At 41.5% G+C, this 14246-nt stretch overlaps 3 protein-coding genes across 5 annotated transcripts in view; 2 read left to right on the plus strand and 1 right to left on the minus strand.

Moving 5' to 3' along the window:
- Positions 1-60: 60 nt before the first annotated feature.
- LOC129751112 (phosphomevalonate kinase) lies at positions 61-1123 on the plus strand. The gene is made up of 2 exons (XM_055746421.1): positions 61-233; positions 459-1123. The coding sequence occupies exons 1-2, from the start codon at positions 151-153 to the stop codon at positions 925-927; spliced, it is 552 nt and encodes a 183-aa protein (XP_055602396.1). The 5' UTR covers positions 61-150; the 3' UTR covers positions 928-1123.
- LOC129751105 (E3 ubiquitin-protein ligase Hakai) lies at positions 1007-9250 on the minus strand. Of its 2 annotated transcripts, none has more exons than XM_055746401.1 (3): positions 8494-9250; positions 2060-2585; positions 1007-1930 (listed from the first exon to the last, which is right to left on the minus strand). In XM_055746401.1, exons 1-3 carry the CDS (start codon positions 8932-8934, stop codon positions 1716-1718), a joined length of 1182 nt encoding a protein of 393 aa, XP_055602376.1. In that variant the 5' UTR covers positions 8935-9250; the 3' UTR covers positions 1007-1715. The 2 variants fall into 2 exon arrangements, with proteins under 2 accessions (XP_055602376.1, XP_055602385.1); XM_055746410.1 differs by having other exon boundaries at positions 1790-1930; positions 2028-2585.
- A 1059-nt stretch (positions 9251-10309) lies between these two features.
- Positions 10310-14246, plus strand: part of LOC129757440 (ras-related protein Ral-a) — an 88940-nt gene continuing 85003 nt past the window's right edge. For both annotated transcript variants that reach the window (XM_055754668.1, XM_055754676.1), the window contains exon 1: positions 10310-10576. The gene's annotated coding sequence lies outside the window, so the exon portion shown is untranslated. The remainder of the gene's footprint in view (positions 10577-14246) is intronic.

The following is a 14246-nucleotide window of genomic DNA, read 5'->3' on the forward strand; positions in this document are numbered from 1 at the left end:
TCTTTGTCTCGGAAAAATGTAAACAATAACAAAGCCCAATTAACGTAAACAAACCCCGAGCGCTCAACAAGTTATTAGGTTTTTATTGCAGTACGTACCTGTATAGTATAGTTGCCGTTTTGAATAGTACTTAACTTTGGGTAGAACGAAATGACCAACCCTCGTGTAGTTCTGCTGTTTTCGGGGAAACGGAAATCCGGCAAAGACTACCTAACGGAGCGGTTACTTGAAAGGTATTTTTGGTGGTTAACTTCTAGGCCTTCAAAGCTGCTACGTGGCAATCCGGAATGTTTAATTAGAGAGAATACATCTGGGATAAACCTATTGAAAACTGACTTTGATCGTTAACCATAGTAGATCTCTGAGAGTTGGATGTTTTAGCAAGTTATTGAAGGCCGGAAGTTACGGATAACGTATAAGCAAATGAGATCAGTGTGTTTGTTGTCTCCATATGGCAGATTGTCGACGCAGCGGGCCCAAATCATCCGCATCTCGGAACCCATCAAGCGGAGCTGGGCGGAAAAGTTGGGTCTGGATCTCGGGCAGCTGCTGAGCGATGGACCGTACAAGGAAAAGTACCGGCGGGAGATGATCGAGTGGAGTGACGAGAAGCGGTCTCAGAATCCGGGGTTTTTCTGCAAACGTGCCTGTATGCAGCTGGACCGGGAGATCTGTATCGTGAGCGACATCCGACGGAAGACTGATATCGATTATTTCAGAGAAACTTTCGGAGATAGGGTTCGAACGATCCGCATAGTGGCATCGGATGCCACCAGAATAAGTCGGGGTTGGCAGTTCCAATCGGGGGTGGACGATGTGCAATCAGAGTGTGATTTGGACGATTTCACCGGGTGGGATTTGTTGGTTGAAAATGAACCGGGTAGTGGGGTGGAGAAGATTTTGAGCAGCATTGAGGCCTTGTTATGAATCTCGTGGACGGTTTCTCGGAGGCATATTTTTAGATAGGTGGTTCAAGGTATTTCTCTATAATAATTTTCTCCAAAGCTACGCTTAGTCTTATTATATTTATTTTGCATCATCATTGTTAAGACATAAATAATAAGAAAATATATTTAGTCATTTACCCTCTTGGTTTTTTCACGGGTCAATAACGTTGTGTTTAAAAAGTTGTGAAAAACACCATCACTGAATCTACTTTGCGGGTTCGGTTTTTTTTTGTTTTGTTTTCAAATCGTTGCACATTCCTATGATTTTTTTTATTTTCTTATTCATTGAGAGAATGGATAAGAAGTTTTTCTAGACAAATTTTGTGTAAGATGCTTACAATTTTTCAAGTCACGAGATCCTCCTAAAAAACTGATTGTTTCGGTTTAGCAAAAAATAACTTCATTTCAAATAGAACTTAAAACTTATAAGAAAATGGTCAAACGTAAACGTAGCGGCAATACATTGCGCTTACATTTATTTTAGAAAAGCGACAATATCTATCTAATTATGAAAAACATAATGAATTGCGAAAATGATTCAAATCAGATGTCGCTCTTCATCTTCTCGCGTATGATCTCTGTCACGTAATCTTGAACAGACAAATTGCTCCAATACCTCTTAGAAATTTGTTAAACTACTGTTCTATAGCCGGCGACAGCACTTTGAAATGATGAATCCAATCCCAAGCCTTGTGGCTGAAAATTCTTTTCAACTGAACCCGACGGACACAGACAGAAATGGTTGGTTCGGAAAACGCTACCGAAAACCTATCGGTAGTACTGCGAGGAGGAGGATGATGATGCTGAGGATTGATTCCAGGAGGGTGGTGGCGCCGTCGTTCCGGAACCGGTCCCCCCAACCGAACTGGCGATGGACGAGTGCTGCGGTGACGATTGTTGTTGAGTATAGCTGGATCGACCTCCACCGCCGGTCAGATGGGCCGTTTGGGGAGCTATCGACATACTGTGTATCAGTTGGGTAGCTGTTGGCAAAAAAAGTCAAAAATCTAATTAGTACCACTCAATTGCTTCAAATATCACTCAACTCGATTGATCATAGTTAGGAAAAAGGTTACTCACATGTTACTTGTTTTTTCTAAGCCAAAACTCACCGGAATTGGTTGAACCATATCCACTGGTGGCGTAGTTCAGTTCCCGATCCCGAGCGGAAGCTCGTGGTGAGTTCATTTGTTCGCTGGAATTTTTCCGAACCGGGGAACTTCCAACCCCGGCAACTACCGAGGACACCTTGGGGTCCAGAATCTGGGACGACGGTGTCACCGGTCCCGTGATGGATTGTTGCTGCTGCTGGACCACCGTTAGCGGCGGTGGAGGGACGGGTTGTGGTGGATTCGTGACATGCCGATGGTTGATGTGGGCCTGAAGATCCCGCTGCGAAAGGTACGTTCGTCGGCAGCCGCTGCTACCGTACCGGGTGCCTCCGTGGGTGCACATGAACACGGTGCCAAGATTGGTTTGTTCCACCCGGACCGCTTTCTCCTTGCAGCGGGGGCAGATTTTGAGGTTCTCCGAGCGGGCACAGCGGAGGCAGAACACGTGCTTGCAGGGAATCATCCGACCGTAGATGAGGATGGGTTTGTCGCACTGGTCGCAGATGTAGATCATCGGGTTGAGGACCTGAAGGAAAGGAAACAACCAAAACCGATCAGTCACAAACAGTTTTTCGGATAAAATAGTTCAAAAGTTAAGTTGCAGCTACTGTAGCTACTGTAACAGTACAAGATGATCCCACAGAGCCTCCGTGGATTTGCTTAGGACAAACATAAAATAGAATTTTCCCCCTTGGTCAGACCGATGAACCAACTTTGAAAGTGACCGCAGGCAAAATGAGGCATCATTACGGTATCCAAAATTTTCATGAAAATGCGAAGTTTGTTATCACTAAATCATAGTCATTTTTTAAAAGTTCAAATTTCTTAATCGCTTTAAATTTTTTCGTTCTTAAACACCATTTTTTAAGGTCACCTTCTATGGTTCCTAAAAAGTTTTAAACATTTTCTTACCATGGTTTGGATCACCGAAAAAAATCACTCGCCTGTGATAACGCCAAAGATCAGTCATCTCTTTCCCTTGGAAAAACTCAACCGGTATACGCTTTCCACCTCATTGGAGAAAACTGCCCACAGCACATACAGGGAATCATAGTAAATTTGTTCACATTTGAATTTCTCCGAGCTGTTTGAGGACTGAATCTAATCGCAAGTGATCGTCAATCGCAATCCAGTAAATGATTGCATTTACAATAATCGCTAAACGATTGTGCTTCGATGGTGTTTATTTTAGTAATCGGAGAATAATAAACTAGTCATAGTAGTCCGATGTTTGAGAATTTTAATAAAAATCTCTCTTGTCAAAGATCCCGTTCAAACCACTGGTGTTTTTACTTCTCTGCAAGCAAGGTTCTTAGATACACTAGGTTCTCCGACTTTCACAGTAAGTAGGCGAGGAGTGAGCGGGGCTCTCAATGAGTTTGTTTATTTTTTGCTCAGCTTTTCTATGGTTTGTTGGTAAACAAACTTCATGAGTTCCGCGTAGTTGCATAGCCTACATAGCCAAAATGGCTGAATCGGGAATTCGTTATTCGGGAACACCTCCTGAATATATACCCACCTTGTCTGCAAATACATTTTCCATAAGGTTATGAGCCCAGAAGCAGGTGTCATGACAACGGGATAACAAGTTGGACAATTTCTCACAAGTGGTGAAAATTTTCGGTGTTCGATAAGAGGACGACTGAACAAAGCGGCCCGAATGGCCAACAAGCGCGAAGCGGGGCAATTTCGAGGCCAGCAAGCGAATTCCTTAGCAAGTATTCGAGCGAATCGATTGCAAAGGCGCACATTGCAGGTGGCAGCATTTCCCTACCTTTGTCGGAGCGATTGCGTGGCCAAGAAAATTACAGCTCTTGGTCATTTGCGATGAAAATGGTGCTCATTCGTGAAGCAATTGTCATATGTCATTGTCATGAAGCATCCCAGCAATTGTCGGAAAGCGCTCTGACAACCATCTGTCTGAGTATCAAGCCAATCAATTACAGCTTGGTACAGAACGTGCAGACAGCTAAGGACGCCTGGAATGGTCTGAAAGCAGCCTTTCAAGAAACCGGATATCTTCGGGAATCTGGTCTACTTCGGCAGATCATCGGGGTACGGCCAATACATTGTGAATCGGTCGGCGCATACCTCTATTTGCTGATGACCACGAGGCACAAGCTAGCTGAGATCGGGTCCGAAGTCAACGACCGATGGATGTCGAACATTCTCCTGATGGGACTTCCGAAGCAGTATTAACGAATGGCGATGGGTCTCGAGGCGTCAGGAATCAATATGACAGCAGACACTATACGAGCAAAGATTTTGCAGGACGTCAAGAGATCGAATGATTTAGCGACGAGTTGTGAGAAAGCGTTTTATGGTAACCATCCAAATCAATCGAAGAAGTTGATGCCAGACAAGTCAGCTATCAGTGCAAACGAGTGTCCACAGAAATCGGGCAGGCACTTTTCGTATATGGTGCCGAAATGTTGTGTGAAATCGAACAAGGAATCCATCGTCGTAGCTAACAATATGGAAAGTTCTGTTGTGCCCTAGGGAAGAGTTACATTCCGAGCAGATGCCTTAGGAGAATGTAGCACTTTGAACATAAAGGAAGTTATGTGTATTCCAGATTTGGAGACGAATTTATTGTCCGTAAGCAAGATATGCAGTTACGGACATAGAGTTGTGTTCAAGAGAGATTCGTGCACGGTTAAAAACTCTGAAGACAAACTTATTGCGTTGGCAATGGACAAGATGATCCTGGTACGCGCACTTCGAAGATGTTTTCAAGGAAGACGGCAAGCAGCTTGACGACAACGCAAAGGTGAAGTTGCTTCTCCGTAAGTTTGGCACGCAGTTCCACAAACGCTACGTGAATAGCATCCTGCCAAAGCACCCCCGAGTATTCCGTTTCGAAGAAACCGTGAAGAAATTAAAGAAACTTTTCGGAAGGCAAACATCGCTCTTTAACGCTCGCAATCAGTGTCTTTAGTACGTGAAGAACGATGCTGATGACTATTCCACCTACGCGACCTCCATCAACAAAAATTGTGATGCGTTCCAGTTGACGAAGTTCTCCAACGATCAATTTGAGGCGCTCCGGTTCGTCTGTGGTCTCCAGTCACCACGCAATGCTGACATCCGGACACGATTGATTGGTAAGCTTGAAGCAGAAAAATCCGCACCCGTCGGTGATGGAACCACTCTGACGCTGGAAAACTTTCTGAGGAGTGCAGTCGGATCAACAATGTCAAACAAGACACAAAAATGATCGAGAAGTGTGGAAACGACAAGAACGTCAACAGCATCACCGATCATTAGAAGCCTGCTAGCAAGAAGGTCCCGAAAACACCCTGCTGGTTGTGTGGAGACCAACATTACGCCAAGAATTGCCCATATCAACATCGTTATTGCAGCCAGTGCATGAAGAAGGGACACAAATCAAATGACACTTTGGTTAATCGATTGGACCACTCCACGAAACGGAAATACATCAAGGGGATCTCAACAACTTCGCAGTCCAGGTACAACTAGACTGTGCGCGTCGGACATTACAATCATCTCCGAACAGGTCTGGGAAACAATTGGTCAACCAGTTATTCAAGAGCCGGAAGTTGTAACATGGCATCACCAAGCAAGGCCGAGTTTTCATTTCAACCAACCCGGAGCTTAACGTCTTCGGCATCGAGACGATCGATCAGTTCAATCTCTGATCGATCCCATTCAACACACTGCTCCAGTCCGTGCAACAGAAATCCAATATTCGACGTTGCAGAAAACCAATCTGTCATGGCCGATTCTAACGAAGCCCCGAGAGCGCATCCATGTCGACTACTCTGGTCCTACCTAGCTATCGTTGACGCATATTCCAAGTGGCCCGAAGTTTTCTGTACCCGTGGTTGAACAACCACCGCAACACTGGAGATCTTTCAAGAAACCTTCGCAAGGTATCAGGCAACAGTTCCCAGTTCGTGAGCTCAACGTTCAAGCAGTTCTGCGAATCAAACGGAGTCTGCCACCTGACCACGGCTCCGCATCACCCGCAGTCAAACGGACAAGCTGATAGGTTCGTTGAAACACTGAAAAGGAATCTTAAGAAGTTCGCCAAGGGGGAAGTAGGGAAACTTTCCAGCATCTTCAAATTCTTTTGTCCACGTACCGCTCAACACCGAATCGAAAGCTCCAGAAGGAATAGCACCTGCTGAACTTTTCCCTGAAAAGACCGGTTCGAACAACTCTGCATCTTGCTAAGCTGCAGATTCCGAGCCCAACTGAAGTGAGCACGAAGCGACGCCATGATAGTTTCATCCAGCCTGTCACTATCCATTCCCAGTCTCCTGACCGTCCAGTCCAAAATCTTAGGCTTCCCACTTGGACTACAATGCACTACGATTTCTCTCAAAGGGGGAGATATCAAGGAATAGTCAAGTTAGCCATGGCTTGCTGTCATGACTATGCAGTAACAAACATGAAAATTGGACCATTCATATTCTGACAACGATAGAAACAAGTTGTAATGAATACCGTTAGACAGTAATCCTCTTGTTTCACTTATCTAAGAATACAACAGATCGGTATGGCGAAGACGCCAGAGCCTAGGACAAATGAGCGAAAACAGAGAGCTGTATGTAGAATTTTGTGGTAACAACAACATGGTGATCGGTGGATCGCTCTTCCCCCATCGACCAGCACAAAAGGTCAGAGAAAATCAGATTGACCACATCTGCATCAGCCGAAAATGGAGAAGGAGCCTTCTTGATGTCCGCAACAAACGAAGCGCAGACTTTGCATCTGACCATCACCTCGTCCTTGGCGAGATACGACTGAGAGTTGCGCGTGGAGAAAAGTCGGGTGTCGATACGACGTCCGCCAGTGCGAGAATCCAGAGGTGAAAAGGGCATACGTTGAACAGCTTGAATCCCGAACTTCGGAACTGCCGACAGGCGATACAGTCGGACAACAGTGGTATAGAATCAAGAAAGCCTTTATCACGATGAGCCATGGTACTCTCGGTAAAGTTTGTGGAAGAAGAAGTGGATTGCCGTGGAATCCTTCAAAAATGGAGCAACTAAACGACCTTGACCTAGCTGACGATATTGTTTTGCTCGCTACTAGACCGATTGATATGGAATTTGACATGATGTAGTTTTTCGAGTGAACAATTGTTCCAGTGATGTTTTGAGTCCCTGCCATCTAAGAGAGAGGGGGTTCCGTACATAATTATCGGAAAGTACGATGAAATTCATTTAAATTCAATCGATTGACGAGTGGTTCTCGTCAAGTTTTGTGAAAATGTATACATTGTACACATTTTCACAAAACTGGAACATTTAACTCCAAAAATGCTACTCTTCATGCCCAATTTTACATCAATCGGTCTATAGTAGTTTCTGAGTTCTTGAAGAACACAGTTACAAATTCTATCTATTTCTCAAGGTATTTTAGCGATTTTAAATAAATTTCAAACAACGATTGAACGCTTTAAACAAAAAACATACCTCCAGTTTTTAGTATTGTAAAAACTGTAACATGAACATTTTCAGGTACAAAGATGTACCTACCAAGACGAATTCAATTCAACAACATTATATTTGATGCATAGTACGTATTAATCAATTCGCTATAGAATAGCTTTTAATGAAAAAAAGCAAAAACGAATATTTACTTTAATTTTCTTTTATTTCTTCCATTTTAATGCCCCTCATGTTTTTGAGTCGATTATTTTCTTCCAGATGATGTATTTACAAGATCTTTTTCAAGTAGGGGACTCTGATTTCCAAAACGTCACCAATGACTGAAAGGGCATCAGATGACTTGTCGCTTCTAGAGCGTTTATCACTAATTAGATTGATTTCCTGTGAAATATGGGACAAAACATGCCGAAACAAGAACCAAGCAACTTGAAATTGCTTATTTGATATCGAATTAGATGAAGGTTAAATTTGAACAATATATTTCAAAATAGTTGATTTAAACAAAATTTATGTTCATTTTGATTTTTTTCTTCAAAAATCCCTTATGAACAGAAAATCTTAAAAACTTCAAAGTGAAGTTTGCGATTATTTATTTGATATGTGCAAATAATCTGAATAAATCCGGGAAGTTTTAAACAATATCTGGGCATCCCGGCCAGATTTGACTTATTTGAATCCTTCGTTAGATTTAGGCAAGGCTGAATATATAAAGGAAATCTTGAATAAACGATAATCAAAGTATAAAGCGATACTTTTCAGCAATCTCCTGTAAAATCTACAGTGATTCACCTAAGATGTTTTACTGAAACTATAATTTTTTTATGATTGTGAGTCTGTTATTGTATTAAATTTTAAAAATAAATATTCGGCAGAATACTTAGTTCAACTTTTCGGTGAGCCGAACATTGGACCTAACGGTTTTAGGGCGATATGCGGCCGGCCGAATATTCGGTTCATCTCTACTTATAACAATTTATAACTATTTTTGTTATAAAGTTAAAAAAAAAAACTTACCTTCTCCCCAATCAGATTGACCTTGTGGTCCCAGTCCAATCTGAGCATCGGTTCCGGTGGCCCTCGGGAAATGGTGGTGAAAGTCGGTGCCTCCAGCTGTGAAATATCGGCCTCCATATCGATAACAATCGAACCAGCCCCGGCCGTCGTCGTGGTCGGTTCCTCCAGGGACAAATCCTTCTCCAGCATCGGTTCCGCCATCAAATCCCCTTCCGTTTGTGATTTGTCCTTCGGCGGGGAAGCGATTTCGGCCGAATCGTTTGAATCTTTCTCCGGCTCCGGGGAACCAATGTCCTCCTCTTCGTCGGAAGAAATAACACGGGAAGCTTTCTTGCCGCGTCCCCGGCCACGTCCTCGACCCCGAGCCCGTGACGCACCCCGAGAACCACGACCCCGACCACGTCCCTTACCCTTGGTTGTGCTTCCATCATCAGAATCCATCCCGCTCCCAGCCCGGGTCACTGGCACTCGGGTTTTTTTTTTCACTTCCAAACTTGTTTACCTGGCAATATTGACGGGATTCACACTTTTTCCGGCACCTTCGATTTCCACTACCCTGGCACCTCGGACAGACACGCACTTATCTCAATTAACTTGCCCGCAAGATCAATTGCTGCTTCTCCAAGGAATGGTGTAAATCAATAGCACTTTTACACAGGAAAAGTTAAATAACTTTCATGGACAGAATTTAAATTTTCAAAATGACCGAAACCTTCCGCCGCATCGTCTCCTTTTCAAGCCGACGACGACTACACCGCACAAAAAAAACGGGATTTTGACAGTTGTTGGCGGTGTAAATGATTTGTAGCGGTGTAGCGAGACACGATCAGAACAAATCAATCATTAGTGAGTTTTAAGAAGCAGGAGACGAAAAATTTATCATTTTTTTACTGTTGTTTAGTGTAAAAAAAGACTTTTTTCAGTTCAGCTGTATAATTCAAATTTGACGGTGAGAGAAAAATAGCGAAATTGTAGCGTGAAATTGAAGATTAGCTAAATTTTTGTGTGAAAATTCTAGCGCGAGAATAAAATGGCAATATAATAGATACCTCTTATTTTAATGTACTTTGCTTTCACCGTTGCAGTGAATGTGTGAAATGAGAAAATTTCTGCCGCTCACTCGAGCTCTCATTCTCATTCGGAAGTGCTGCCAGACTTTAAGATTATAAAGGCAAATAAATGTTTAATTCAATTGAAAACATCTTATATTTTGAAAAAAAAATCTAAATACCTTAGTCCAATTTGCCACTGATAGTGCTCATGACAAAATGGGTGTTTCACCACAGGTTTCACTACCACCTTTAAATTTTGGGAAAAATAACCCTAAAAACGATCGCATTTGCCGAGCGGCTCTCCGTGTTTTGTACTGAGAAAGTGTTTGAGGTTATATTTTTCCTGTTTCCTCCGTACACACGCAGTAAGGGTGCGTGAGGAAAGTCGAAAAAAACTCTATAGATTTTATTAAGTATATAAACGCTTCCCAATTGTTAATTTTTTTTAATCATTTGGCCCACGTTTTTCGAACGGATTTTTAGAACTCATGCTACACTTTTGAAATGTTTTGCATTTGTCGCATACTAGCAAGATTACGTGAATATTACGTTTACCTTCAATTTTGTAAACCAGTAAAATCTCCGAGCAAAAATTAGGGCAAATTCTGTGTCATATATTTGGACGAAGGGTTGAAACTTTGACTCAAAATTAGACAAATCAGGGTACCTGGCAACCCAGCTGCTCACGTCTTCTCACTTCTCACTCATCTTCGTTTTCGCATCGGTTTTTGTTGGTCCCCCCACAAGCAAGCAGACATCATCATCGCGGCCCCAAACCATCGCAGATAGGATTTTACTAGCCCATCGGACGGTTCGCGTATTTTTTCTGTCGCGTCGAAAGTATTGACGGTCAAGTTTCTGCAGCAGTCTCCATTCCGTGCCGTTTTAGGATTGGTAAGCTTTTTGGGAAGTGTCGCTTTCGTAAGATCAAGAATTCGTCGCAGTGGAAACCCCGATTGCCCCGGATAACGGAATTTCGGATCCTCTATTCGGTGGAGCTGAATCAAATTAGCTTCGGCAGAAAAAAAAGTGTAAGTGTAGACGCGTCCAAAATGAATGTATCTCGAGTGAAAAATGGAAACTCCCCTCGTCGCTCTCTAATTCAAGCTGCGGCGCAGGAAGATGGCGAAGGGAGGGTTTAAAGTGGCCTGCAAAGTATCTGGGATAATGGCAGCAGTAATTTTCCGAGGGGGGCTCATTACTCCACAAAGTTCGGGGAACAAGTGGCACTGCTGCCTGGCTGCGCCAATGTTCCTGTGATAAATATTGATTTTATGTCTCATACACACACCCCAAAAACTCAGAAAGGGAAAATACCAGCTAATATCCAATTCCGGACAACGAAGACGACGACAATGATGATTGCTAGCTGGTGAATTTGTTCCGAAGAAAATTGACCCTTCGAATCCGCGCTGTAATGGATATTTAAACACCGTCAATCATCCGGTTGATGGGTGTGTAGACAGACAGGGAACCCAAATGCTCCTTATCTTTGTCAGAGTTCGTATTTACCTCCCCGGGTGAATATTGTGCAACCCTGCTGCAAGCCGGAAGTGGCTCCATAAGGTAGGGGGAGTCCCCTTTCGATTCCCGGGCTTCAGGCGAAGGCGCCGTCCTCGTTGTTACGCATTTGATGGAATAGAATGGGACGAGGAAGGGGACTCCCGAAAGTTTTTCATTGATTGATTGATTATTTTTAAATTTGAACCAGGACAAATTGTTGCCAAGCATTTATTTACAAACATGAAAGTTGGGTACGCAATAGTTGGGCGTTTGGGTATTAAAAAACGGCCAGGGGATCTGAATCTTCGTATTTTCCGTTTTTTATGATGTCAGAAATTGTATAGAAATTTAAAAATATTAAGGATACTAATTTTTCAAAGCGTTGTATCTCTGAAAATACAAAATCTAGGCGAAATCTGATTCCTTTTTTTTAATTAAAATCCATACTATTTCCTAATAAGCACACTCGAAGAGAAACGAGATCTGATTCCTTGTTTGAACTGAAGATTATCAAAAGATTATAAATCTTTTTTAAGTTTCACGCAGGTTCATTAGTTTATCAGTTGTCAAAGATCGATTTAGCTAAAAGCTGACCATTTTTAAAATTGTGTCGAAGTGGCGAACACAAACTATATAAACATTCATGAAAAATTGTCGATTTTTAACACATTTTAGATTTTGTGAGTTTTGTTTAAAAAACATATATTTACATTATTTTATATTATCATGTTAGAACCGAGAAATTTTAGCAGTTTTTTTTTAATTATTGGCAAAATTGATAAAAAAAAATTAGGTTCTATGAATATTCTTGAACAAATCTTTTCTATATAAGACGGAGTCTATTTAAAACGATTGAAACACAAAAAAATCAGATCCCACTTTAATCTCATCTGTCCAACTTACTATTCCTGAGAAAAAAAAGTCATTGGATAGTCTAGAACCACTTTTTTTGAAGTTATTGGGACAAAGGACACATTTCTCTAGTCAAATTTCCACTTATAATAATTTCAAGTAAGTTTGATTCATATTTTAAAGCTTACTATATAGAAATTCAGCAAAAGAAGATATGTATTACACATAGTTGAGAAAACTTTGTTTAATTCTGAGTTATGATAAAAATGTACAAATTTACTAGGTTATTTAAAAATATAAAAAAAATATACAAAATTCACTAGAATCAATTTAAAAATTTTCTTCAGAACTTCAAATTTCTATATTTAATCTTTATACTAGATTATTTACACATCAAACTTCAAAAATGGATTTTCATGCAATAATCAGCTACCATCATTTATTTTTTCGTTATTCAAAGTCAAATGGCGTATTTTTTTTTTTGATTCCGGATTTGGCTCTGGAACTGTCAGAATAGAAAAACGAGTTTCGGGTTTCGAGTTATTCCATACGTAGGTGTGCGTGAGAACGAGCGCAATGTTTACAAGCAGCTGTCATTTTGTTCTCCCTTCTGGATTTCTTCATTCAGTTCTTCACATCCGGATTGCCGTTTTTCGTGTCCGGATTGCACTGGACTGCAGATAGTACGATTTTCCTTGGCTGAGAGGTTCAAAATCGCGGCAATAATCATTTCTTCTTCTTCTTCTTCTTTCTTTTTGGAGCTTTCTGCTCCAGATAAATGGGCCAGTGACAACGACTATATGCCCAGCAGTCCATACATCTTTGTGCGATTTGACTCTTTGTCTTCTCATAAATCAAGCTTTGCTTCTGTTACGTAATTGGCTACCTATACCTCCCTAAATAGTTCAATGTTACCAGTTTGAAATAACTCAATCAATGTTTGGAATTTATTATCGAACGAGTGAATGCTTCTAAAGCTGTTGTATCTTGGACAATGAAGAATAACATGTTCGGCTGTTTCATCTACTTTACAAAGCTCACATTTCGAATCATTTTCGATGTGCCACTTAGCTAACCAGTATTTAGAGAAGTCATGTCCTGTCATAAGGCGGTTTAACAGACGCACTTCTCTCCCCTTGAACTGTTGCTTTTTATACCAAACTTCTTTGGGCCAACTTGGTTGTATTGCGAAGTATTTTGCTCCTTTCTGACTCGACTCTCTTATGTACCACTGTTCAGTTTGCCATGTAAGTCTATTTTGTAAGATATAGTATGTGTCTTTGAGCAGTAGTTTATTATCAAATAACAGTGTTTCTTCATTCAGTCCCATTTTCGCTAAACCATCCGCGATTTCGTTACCAGTTACTTGCGTGTGACTGGGTATCCATTGGAATGCAGTACCCCATCTTTCGGCTAGTTTCAAAATTTCCGCAATCAGGCTTTCACCTTCTCCTATTGCCCTGGCCCTTTCTAGTATCTGGCAAGATGATCTTGAGTCTGTGTAAACTACAAAATATAAGTACTCTTCCTTCTCTATTTCTTTCATAGCATACCAAATAGCCGTAAGTTCAGCTGTTGTTATAGAACAATCTTGGGTCAATCGAAAATAGTGCCTTTTGTTGGAGTATTCTATGTACACACCAATACCGCAACGATTCGATTCTTTCGAAGCATCAGTGAAGATTCTCCCTCGATTCTTGAATTTACCATACATGACACACAGTGTCATCTGTTTTAGTCTCCTTGTGCAGGTATTAGCTTTGACTATTGTGTCCTCGCTAAGATGTATATTAATCGTCACGTTCGCGTGTTGTTCTATTTTAACCACTGGTGAAATTCTGCTGAACAACTCCTTATCAGCCATATAAATTCTTTCCATGTATGTGTACTTGCTTGGATCATCTATCTGATGGTTTGACAACATGCTCAATTGTTGACCAACAATGTTATTACGGTGGAAACATCTGGCGATCTCTCTTCCTGTAACCATGTTTTGTCGCAGATGTAACGGTTCCTGTCCACTTAGGGCAGCTAACGCATTCAATGGCGTGGATCTCGTGTTTCCGGTGATTTTCCTCAAGCATTGATTGTTAACAACGTCCAGTATTTTCCTTGTTGTAGCTGATGCATTATTGTGGACCACACAACCGTATTCTAGTATACTTCTGTTCAATGGTGGATAAAGCTTAGCCATGACCTGTGGATGGGAACCAGATTTTGTTCCACTTATAATTCTTAACATGTTTTGGCGATCTTTTATTTTATCTCTTACTGTCTTAATATGAGCTCCGAAATTAAGGGATTTGTCTAAGTACACACCCAGATAGAGGTGTTTTTCTACAGTTT

This window comes from Uranotaenia lowii, chromosome 1 (genome assembly GCF_029784155.1).
Source record: "Uranotaenia lowii strain MFRU-FL chromosome 1, ASM2978415v1, whole genome shotgun sequence".
NCBI lineage: Eukaryota > Metazoa > Arthropoda > Insecta > Diptera > Culicidae > Uranotaenia > Uranotaenia lowii.

Bases quoted from the DNA above. Each gene is read 5' to 3' on its own strand.
- LOC129751112 (XM_055746421.1), top strand. From the start codon at position 151: ATGACCAACCCTCGTGTAGTTCTGCTGTTTTCGGGGAAACGGAAATCC. The intron at 234-458 runs GTATTTTTGGTG...TCCATATGGCAG, and splicing joins ACGGAGCGGTTACTTGAAAG to ATTGTCGACGCAGCGGGCCC.
- LOC129751105 (XM_055746401.1), bottom strand. From the start codon at position 8,934: ATGGATTCTGATGATGGAAGCACAACCAAGGGTAAGGGACGTGGTCGG. The intron at 2,586-8,493 runs GTAAGTTTTTTT...CCTTTCCTTCAG, and splicing joins TCAATCTGATTGGGGAGAAG to GTCCTCAACCCGATGATCTA. The intron at 1,931-2,059 runs GTGAGTTTTGGC...TTTTGCCAACAG, and splicing joins ATATGGTTCAACCAATTCCG to CTACCCAACTGATACACAGT.